General features: G+C 39.7%; 1 protein-coding gene across 1 annotated transcript in view; it reads right to left on the reverse strand.

Annotated features, from left to right (window-relative positions):
* TBCE (tubulin folding cofactor E) overlaps window positions 1-10,380 on the reverse strand; it is a 104,414-nt gene that overhangs the window by 30,165 nt on the left and 63,869 nt on the right. The window contains 4 exon segments of the mRNA XM_048485870.1: window positions 449-537; window positions 3,506-3,697; window positions 5,974-6,058; window positions 7,993-8,127. Of these exon segments, the coding sequence (XP_048341827.1) occupies window positions 449-537; window positions 3,506-3,697; window positions 5,974-6,058; window positions 7,993-8,092 (466 nt within the window). The 5' untranslated portion in view covers window positions 8,093-8,127.

Raw genomic sequence — 10,380 nt, forward strand, 5'->3', positions numbered from 1 at the left:
TTCTGTAGAACTACAACATCATACTGGATACTCACCCAAACTGTAGAACTGACTAAGTTAATTTTATGATATTGTTCCCCAAGGAGGCTGCTGAAAACCCATATTGCAGCATTCAATATCATTATAATTTGGAAGTATCTTTCAGTGCATTCCCAAGCCTTGTTATTCTTCTAACTAGAACTGATATACAGATATTTTACAGTTGCTAAACTTGGGATTATTAAATCTATATGCAGAAAGGGACTGAATACACAACACAATGCTAGGTTATGACCACTTACTGAAACAGTTTCATGCAATGCTTACAATTAACACTGTAAAATATATGCTGCATTCTTATGACAGAACTCTAAGACAAAACCTATGAGTAAATGTGAAGCATATTATATTCTTTTCCATGAAAAGCTGACAGTAAATTTGTCTGTAGCTATCCTTTGAAAAAGGATACTAGGGCATGTTTTTCTGATTTCTTCTTCTGGACCAGCAAGACTCACTGTACATTCGTCTACTGAGACATCATTCAACTTATTCAACTGTCTGCAGAAAGAGGGATGCTTCGTCATAATAAAGAAAATAATATAGTGAAAAGAACATAAAAATATGAAAGCACTGTAATCCGTATAATCATGCATACCTTCACCAAACCTGGCTGGTATCAGCAAGGGATTATCCTAATGATGCCACCCAGGTTTGGTGAAGTTTGATTCAAGGGGTCCAAAGTTATGGACCCTCAAAATGTTGCCCCATCTACTATTAGCTCCCATTGGAAACAATGGGGGATGGGGCACCTCCTTTGGGGGTCCATAACTTTGGACCCCCAGAACCAAACTTTACCAAACTTGGGTGGTATCATCAGGAGAGTCTCTTGAAATATCGCTGAAATTTTGGTGCCGCTAGCCTAAAAACTGCACCCCCTGGTGGCCGACAAAGTAAAAACCATAAAATATTTTTAAAAATATACCTGACTCGCTTATAAGTCGAGAGGGGCTTTTACAGCACAAAAAATGTGCTGAAAAATTCGACTTATATGCGAGTATATACGGTATGTTTTTGCTCATCAAAAATTAAACTACATTTCCCTGCAACCAAACTGCTCTACCCAAGTTCTCACCAAGCCCAAACTGACCTACTGTAAGGGTCTGTTACTCCGGTCATCAAACAAGACTCAAGATTTCAAGAGCTTTATTGGAACCGTATCATCCCAAGGCTCAGATAGCGGAAACTAAAGTTTGGCTCTCTGACCCTGGTATATACCTGTAAGTTACAGAAAGGTTCAGGCCATAATCCCCCCACCCTCGCATTCCCATAACTTCAGCATTTGAAAGGACGGTGGGAACAGTAGCATTGTTTAGGACAGAGAGTTCACTCCCTTTAAGGCGAGCAGATAAGAATGAACGAAAAGCTCTATTGACTAGTTTCGCACAAGCAGGGGAGGCCTCCTTAGCCTGGGGCAATGATAATGAAAACAGCCATCTGTGGCCTTGGAGCGGACGTGCTAACTGCCAGGCCGAGAATGGTGCAGGCCTGACACCTACTTAAAAATGATTTAAATAAATGATCCAAAATAGAACCTTCACAAAAAACTATAATTCAAATCCATGAACAGTGTGAGTTTATAGTTTTCTGCTACACCCCCCTTCTCAATGCAACCTGCTCCCATTACTGAATGTCAGGGACTCTTGAGAGCTACTTGTGATACAAAGGTGGAGGCTATAACTAGAAGGTATAAATTAACAGAAGTTGTGCCCTGTCCTTTTCACTTGATCCAAATGAAATAAGGAACGTCTACCATAGAAAACAGAGAGGCAGTGTGGGGTAGTGGTTAATAAAGGTGGACTGTAATCTGGAGAATTGGGTTCAAATCCTCACCCCTCCACATGAGCAGTGGATTGTAATCTGGAGAAATGGGTTTGATTCCCCACTCCTCCACATGAACGGAGGATTCTAATCAGGAGAACCGGATTCAAATCCTGACTCCACATGAAGCCTGCTGGGTGACCTTGTGCGAGTCACAGCTCTCTCCAAACTCTCTCAGACCAAAAAAAAGCAGGAACTGGCAAACCACCTTGGAATGTCTCTTGCCTTGAAAACCCTGCAAGGTCTGAGAGTCAGTTGCAAGTTGATGGCATGCACACACGCATACACACAGAGAGCACAGGAAATTATTTTGATCTCACTGGAGCATGTTTTTGGAGAGTTTTTTCTTTTGAGACACCACTTCATTTTGATCTCAGTAACCTGCCAAGATAGATCCCAGAACAGAAACCCAGATGTGCTGAAAATGTATATAAAAAGCCTTCACTCTATAATATGGAAAAATCTTAAGACAAGAAACTAAACCCAAAACAGTACCACCCAATCTCACGTTAATGTTCCCATACCTGAATGTCCACCAAGAAGATATATAACTTGAGCCAGCACAGTGTAGCAGTTAACATGTCTGTAGCAGTTAACATGACCCCTTCCGCACATGCAGAGTAATTCACTTTCAATCCACTTTCACAATTGTTTGCAAGTGGATTTTGCTATTCCGCGCAACTGCAAAGTGCTTTGAAAGTGGACTGAAAGTGCATTATTCCACATGTGCGGAAGGGGCCTAAGATCTGGAAGATCCAGTTTCAAATACCCACTCTGTCATGAAACTCGAAAAATGACCTTGGACCAGTCACTCTCTCTCAGCCTCACCTAACCCATGGAGTTGTTGTGAACATAACATAGAAGTGGGTAGAACAGAATATGCCACCTGGAAGAAGGATGGAATAAAAATGCATTCTAAGATAATAAGCATAGATTGCTTTTTAAACAGAACAAAAATTAAACAAGGTGTTATGAGAAAAGAACATGAGGGGACCCTCCAATCAATTAGCATTTGGGCCTTGGGCCTCTTATAGTGTTTAAGGGAGCCTGCTAGGCCCAATTCAAACTGCTGGCTTTAATCTTAACTGGTTTGGGATCAGAGCTCCTGAAGGGCTGCATTCTCTAACAAGAGCATTCTGACAACTCTGATTATCAGAATAGGTCCTGCTCCATGTTTCACCACCTCTGGAGCTTTGGAAGGTAATTATGCACAACAGGACCTTGTTGAAGGCCAAACTAAGGCCCTGGAACTGCCTGCAGCAGGTAGCGACACTAGGACTATATATTTTTAGCTTTCAAAAGACTAGTGAAGATTGTCTTGTTTTAGCAAGGCTTAGGTTTGAGTCAGCTGGTGATCACATCAACGCTGGATTTTGAGGACTTTTTTGCTGATGTCATAGTTTTGTCTTGTCACTAATAATGTCATCTGGCTTTGATGGTAGTGTTTTTAGCTTTTATTTGACAGTATGTTGTAATTTAAATTTTACTGTAAGAAGCTACTGAGTTTTTACCAAAAGATATTTAAATAAAGTGCAATTCTATAATGTAGAGTATATGTAATCATGCTGAAACATAGATGTCAGCTCCACAGACATACATTCACTGATGTAAATTCAAAGATCAATGCACTAGAATCATATATACTTACTTTTGTTTTTCTTTAATAGAGTCAAACCCAACACGTTCCACTGTCTTCCTTCCTATTACCAACAATGATTCTGTCTCATTTTCAGTTCCTTGTTCACCATCATTCAGTCCATAGCGCTCCCTTACAGCAGAAAGGAAATCTATACCAAAATTTGCCCTATTTGGACGGATGAAGGATCCCCCTGTAGGGTGCCTGAAAGATTTCAAAACAAACAAAAATAACTTGCAAATTGTTCCCCATTTTAAAGCAATTTTTTAAAAGCCTTACTAATTCTGTGCTGCTTTGGAAAGCAAAGTCTCTGAAGTAGTAGGCTCAGGTATGTTCTCAGGCTCATTCTGCACATGCAGAATAATGCACTTTCAAACTGCTTTCAGTGCTCTATGATGCTGTGCGGAATAGCAAAATCCACTTGCAAACAGTTGTGAAAGTGGTTTGAAAACGCATTATTTTGCGTGTGCGGAAGGGGCCTCAGTGTGCTACCCCCTAGGTTACATGTCGAGTAAACTTTCTTGTTGCTGTTGACCTGAGACCATCATGCCTTTGCCTTCCCCTTAGGACAAGTAATAACCAACAGTACTTCTAACACCTGCCAAAACAGAGCTGATTTTGGCAACATCTTGCCATCAAAAATACCTAATGAAGGGTGAAACATTTCCAGTGCACCCTGTGCACTATTGTCAGCACGCTCATTACAATGGGCTAAGACTGGAGTATCTCTGGTGACTTGCAGTGCAATACTGCGCAAAGAGCCTCACACTAATCTTCTCCCTTCAGAAATGTGATGCTCCCACCACATTCTGTGTCTCCTTTAACAGCCATGGCTTTTTATGAATGCCCTTTCTAAATGTTATTCTTCTGATTAGACTTGTTGCTACCAACTCATGGAATGTCAACTGCACCAAGAAATATTATTGATTTAATATAGAGAGGTTGGAATATGCCAAGAAACGTGCCCAGAAAAACTACTGAGACAAGCAAGCTTCTAAACTGTTCCTTGTTATTTATTTTATTTTTTGAGCTTATACCCCACTTATACGGAGGTCTCAGGGCGGCTTACAAAATTAAAAACAATGAAAACATCATATAAAACAATAAAACAGTATAAAACAAACTTCCAAAATATTATCCATTCAGCTACAGTATAAAACAAACTTCCAAAATATTATCCATTCTGAACACACTTCCACCAATGAGCAAACATCTTATTACTATACTTACTAATGTTCAAGTAACACCTTTTAGAAGATACTGAATCAAAATGGGCAATATTTGCAATTTAGTCTCCTTTCTAAATCATTCTAAAAGTGAGAGACTTCCTAAACATCTGCCCTACTTAAAAATAACTAAATCCTTGTCCGCATGATACATTTCAAGAAATCAGAATAAGCGGACGACCACAAAATGTGCAAATGGAGTGGACTTCCAAGAGAAAACAGAATGGGTTATTCTGTGAGACTATATGGGGCAAGATCTTTTTTATCTATATGTTTTCCTTTTCCAGAAATTGCTTGTGATGGCTTGCTACAACACTACAACAAACAGTGAAAAAACAACTCAGCTTTTCCAATCCAGCAGCCATAATACCAATATACATCAGCAATTTTGAATTCCTCTGCAGGATTTGAACTAAGCACCTGATGATCGTCCTCAAAGAAGCACAGAGTCTTATCCTGTTGTTTCTCAGTAGCACAGAAGTATGTGCCACCTTCAGCTTGTGGGGAATGGGCAAAAGGGAAGTTAGTTGCCATTCCATCAGGTCCCACAGGATGGGAGAAGTCTTTATCCTTTTCCAGAAATGTCCAGCATAATTACAGAACAGAATTGTTCAGCAACAATGAGAAAGTGAACTCTTGGATCAACCAATCCCCTAACAGATTTTAAGTGGTTTATCTGCAAGAATCAAGGAACCCTGTCTTCCAGATCTATCCAATAATCAGCACTATGAACATTAGGAAACTTGACATTATGTCAAAAGCTGCAGCTAGAAGCCTTTCCTCTCTTCTTCAAACACTTCAGCATTTTATAATATTTTGAACTATTATTTCAGCAAATATATGAAGATTGAGATCAACTGCATGCTTTATGATTAAGTGAGAGCACCATACATACTCTGCAGGGGAGGAGTTGGACACACGTGTATGTGATTATGTTTAAACAAACATTAATCCTCAACCCTACAGTTTAGGTTATTGGACCAAACGTCCCAAAGAGTTTCACAAGAGGCTGCAACAATATCAACATCAAATGATAAAATGTCTAAAATCTTGATTTTGCTGCAAAAATCCCCAATGTGCAGAAAGGCAAAATAAAATTTAGTTTGTCCATAATTAAATGTAGAAACTTTGCATGCAGTACAAGACATAATCCAATAAAAATTAAGTTAAACCACGCCTTTTCCTTTTTTTAACCGTACCATCTACCTTCAATAATGGGCTAAAATGGCACTGAACATTTCAATATTAACTCACCTGCATTCAAAATACTGTATTCCTTCATGGGTACCATTATGTTTTCCTCTTTGATGGTTGTCCCATTCTACTCCAAGCCAAATTCCTATTGTAAGTATTAAAATTGATTTAGGAATGTAAGATTCAGAGTAAAAAGGCTTACTGTTTTTCAAGTTTTGAACTCTCTATACAAAAAGCTACAACTTTTATGAGATGTCTTCAGTTAAAACCTGCAATTAATTTCAAGTCATGATATTGTAGTGTATACTTGATTTACACAATGAAGAGGATGGCTGAGAAGAACGGAGGAGAAGTCCCCATGTTGACCAGTATTAACCATGATTATCCCTACTACTGATCACTCTTTCTACCTGAAAATAGAAAATGATGAGATCTTAAGCTGCATATAACTAAATGTTGACGCTATTTCAGAAATAACATGGTTCTCGCATGTTTGTTTATATAAATGTAACAGTTTCAAGTTCTGTCCTCCAGAAGTCACAGCCAATCACTTTCAAATGGTGGACTGGAATGTGGAAAAAAAAAAAAACAGGAGGAGTTTGGCAGTTTAGCTTGCCATGGCCATCTGTCCATTGAGGGTTGTTAGATGTTGATGGGAGAAGGGTTAGGAGGTCTGCTGGTTGGGCAGAGAGTCCATAAGGAACTGCAGACATTTTGAGGATAGGTAGGGATTAAACGTCAGAAGCCTTCCTGATTCATATTATAAATCTGAATCAAACAGACAAAACCCTTGTTTTGTAACTGTTACACTTTCTTAAGCCCTAGCTCTCCAGTAACTTTTTACTGTAATATTGAGAGGACTGGGGGAGGGGGGGGGGGAGAAAGATAAAGGAACAACCAAGCTGGGGTGTGGGGGGGAAATGGTGCCCAGGGCAAAATGGCAGCAACACAGACACAGGCAATGGCAAACCACCTTGAACTTCTCCTGCCTTGAAAAAGGCAAGCAAGTTGGCAGCACTGCCATAAGTCAGTTGTGACTTGATGGTGAAAGAAAGAAAGAAAGAAAGAAAGAAAGAAAGAAAGAAAGAAAGAAAGAAAGAAAGAAAGAAAGAAAGAAAGAAAGAAAGAAAGAAAGAAAGAAAGAAAGAAAGAAAGAAAGAAAGAAAGAAAGAAAGAAAGAAAGAAAGAAAGAAAGAAAGAAAGAAAGAAAGAAAGAAAGAAAGAAAGAAGAGGAAGTTGGATTCATACCCTGTAAGGAGATTCAAGGCAGCTTACAAACTCCTTTCCCATCTGCTTCCACAACAGACACCTTATGAGGTGGGGCTGAGAGAGTTCTGAAGAACTGTGACTAGCATAAAGTCACCCAGAAGGCTTCACGTGCAAGAGAGGGGAAAATAACCTGGTTCACCAGATAAGATCCCACCGCTCATGTGGAGTAGTGAGGAACCAAACCCAGTTTTCCAGATTAGAGTTCGCTGCTCTTAACCACTACACTGTATTGGAATCTTAAAACAAAGACCATCCCAGTTGCTTCCTGGGAAAACCAAAGCAGGGCTTCTGAATGATTGCAAAAAGATAAATTAACCAATAACTAATAATAAACCAGACTCCAACAAATGTTTAAGTTTTCCTTCTCAATGTACTCCTACTAAGATGGGGGAGCAACTGCTCGTCTTAATTCATATAGTAGATTCTCAGATGACAATTATCTTCGTCCCCAGCAAGAAGATAACTACCTCCTGTTAAGATGCAGCACAGCTTAGTCTGCTCTATAGATTATCTTGTGAACCACTGACAATTATCTCTACCAGAAACAAGAAAAGTCATATGTTCAGAGCTACTTTTCAAAACTGCATCAGAATGCAGACAGTTTCTTTGAAATTCGCAGGCAATAAACTTGTTTATTTTGTAGTCAGTATCCATATCCAAGTCCAAAATGTAAAGCGAGAACTGACCCTTCGACAGCCAAACCTTGACAAGGGAGGTGGCTCAAAAGAGTGGTTCAAGCTCACACCTTAAGCTATCACTTCCATCTCTACCCGCTGATTGTATGCAATGATAAAGAATGCCTTTTAGTACCTGTTGTAGGAGGAACATTGCCAACATAGAGAACAGTTCCATATTCTCCATTACAGAGGATTCTTCGACCCACTGCATCAGGAGGAATGCTGCTGGACATTGTGAGAAATCAGGAGTTTAAAGTAGTCCAAGGATCTAAGGAGTGAAAAGTAATGGTTTTACATTACTATGGAAATGTGTGATAGTTACAGACAAAACCAAGTTTCCTAAATACCCTGAAAATAGAACAAACTGATGAAGCAGGAAGTTCCATGACACTTTGTTATTTTCAGACATACAATACACACTATGTGATGGGTGCTGTGTGGTTTCCGGGCTGTATGGCCGTGTTCTAGCAGCATTCTCTCCTGACATTTCGCCTGCATCTGTGGCTGGCATCTTCAGAGGATCTGATATGTGCTTAAATGTTTTTGTTACTCTAGTACTCAATGTGCAGGTAACTGTGCCAAACTTTGATACTCAAAAAATGAAGGCAGCATTCTGTGGATAAGCTGTATAAGCTGAACCCTCAAACACTTTGCTTACTCCCAATACCGTTCACTCAAGAGAAGTTAATTCCTTAGAACAAAGGAAAGTTAACAAGGAATAAATACTCAAAAGATACATTATTCAACACATTAGAACAATTAAATAAAAAATCAGCATTAATCCCAAATACATGATGCACTCAGAAAAATAGGACATATTTAAAATAAACTTTACTTAGATAGTTAGGCAGTTTACTCTTACACAGGGGTTTTAATTAGTCCTGTGGGGATATGGCAGGATAGAAGTCAAAAATAAAAGTAGTGTTTTTTGAAAAATATCTAGTCATTATTGTGAAGGAACAGGTGGACACATACCTTGAAATAACATACAACCTTATTTGTGAGATGAGGGGCAATTCAAGGAATTTTCAAGTCACTTGAGAGATGCAAAGATCAGTTTTTGGGGTTATGGGTGAGCCAGAAAACAGGTTGTACTGGGAATCCAAAATGCCATTGGTCATGATGGACAGTTTGCAATTTCCAGCTCAAACGTCCAAAAAAAATCCTTATCACCACTGAGCTTGACTGGTCATGAGTGGTTTAGTGGGAAGTATTTAGCCAAGTCCACAAAAGACTGAGTGGTTCCACAAAAGCACAAGTTGGATAAGAAGGGTTCAAACTGTCAGGTTAGTTTAATAACACACACCAAGAAAAAAATGCGGTGGAGGGGAATGGACAGACAAAAACTGAAGCCTGTGCCAAGGCTGGAGAATAGTCTTTGACAATGTTTCTGCTGCTTTACATTCATTTCTAGGAGAGGAAATGCAGAGTTAATATACTGGTCAGTTTATTCTCTTTTTGGTTTCTTTCTAGTAATTTGCAACAACTCTGTGTTCTGATTAATTCCCATATGTCTTCATTTTCTGGTTTATGTAGAATTATGCTTAGTTATTAAAGATCCTTACTTTTAAAGATCTCTGGCTTGATCTGATGCTTTCAGCCCTCATCTATGTGCCTAGTTGCTTTATCACATAGGATTACAATGACCTAGTCCAGGGGTAGGGAACCTGCGGCTCTCCAGATGTTCAGGAACTACAATTCCAATCAGCCCCTAACAGCATGGCCAATTGGCCATGCTGACAGAGGCTGATGGGAATTGTAGTTCCTGAACATTTGGAGAGCCGCAGGTTCCCTACCCCTGACCTAGTCAAGCTAGAAAAACACTTTCAGGTGAAGAAACACAGGGTTCTTCCACAGACACACAAACTCCAACTCAAGTGAACCTAAGAGGGGACTAAAGGGTTAAAAGGGGGCAAAAAACCCCAGGGAATTTGGTTGGTGGGAGCCTACTGAAGAGAAACAACAAATGGGGGGGGGGATTTCTTTCAAAGGGTTTGGGCCACCCTCACACAAGAGCAAAGCCCTTTCAGTTACTCTCCAAGAAGAATGAAAGGGGAAATGACAGGGCAAATAAATAATAACTATTACTTACTATTACACACACAATATTTTTGCAGAATCCACCTCTGACATTAGTAATATGTCTTCTTTCAAATAAGATACAGTTCATACATTGCCTAAAAATATACATAGTTTGCTGCAATACCCCCCAATTGCATAATTTTTATTCCTCCCTTTTCCAATAAGCTCAGAATGTCATAAATTGCTCTCCCTTCTCCATTTCACCTTCACAACCACCCTGTCAGTTAGACTAGGGTAAATTACAATGAAAGAGCCAAAGTCACCCAGTGATATCATGCATGAGTAATGTCTGGAATAGGTTCCAGATCCCAGGTCAGGAGATCTTTTCTGCAACCTGCCCCCCTGCCCCCCATCGAGAGCTGACTCCGCGGCAGGAGTTTCAGCAACAGTTCCTCTCCCAGGGCTGGTCAGCGGCCGAAAAGGCAAGGGATCGGGGGCG

The sequence above is a fragment of the Sphaerodactylus townsendi genome, linkage group LG01, assembly GCF_021028975.2.
Source record: "Sphaerodactylus townsendi isolate TG3544 linkage group LG01, MPM_Stown_v2.3, whole genome shotgun sequence".
NCBI classification, from domain to species: Eukaryota; Metazoa; Chordata; class Lepidosauria; order Squamata; family Sphaerodactylidae; genus Sphaerodactylus; species Sphaerodactylus townsendi.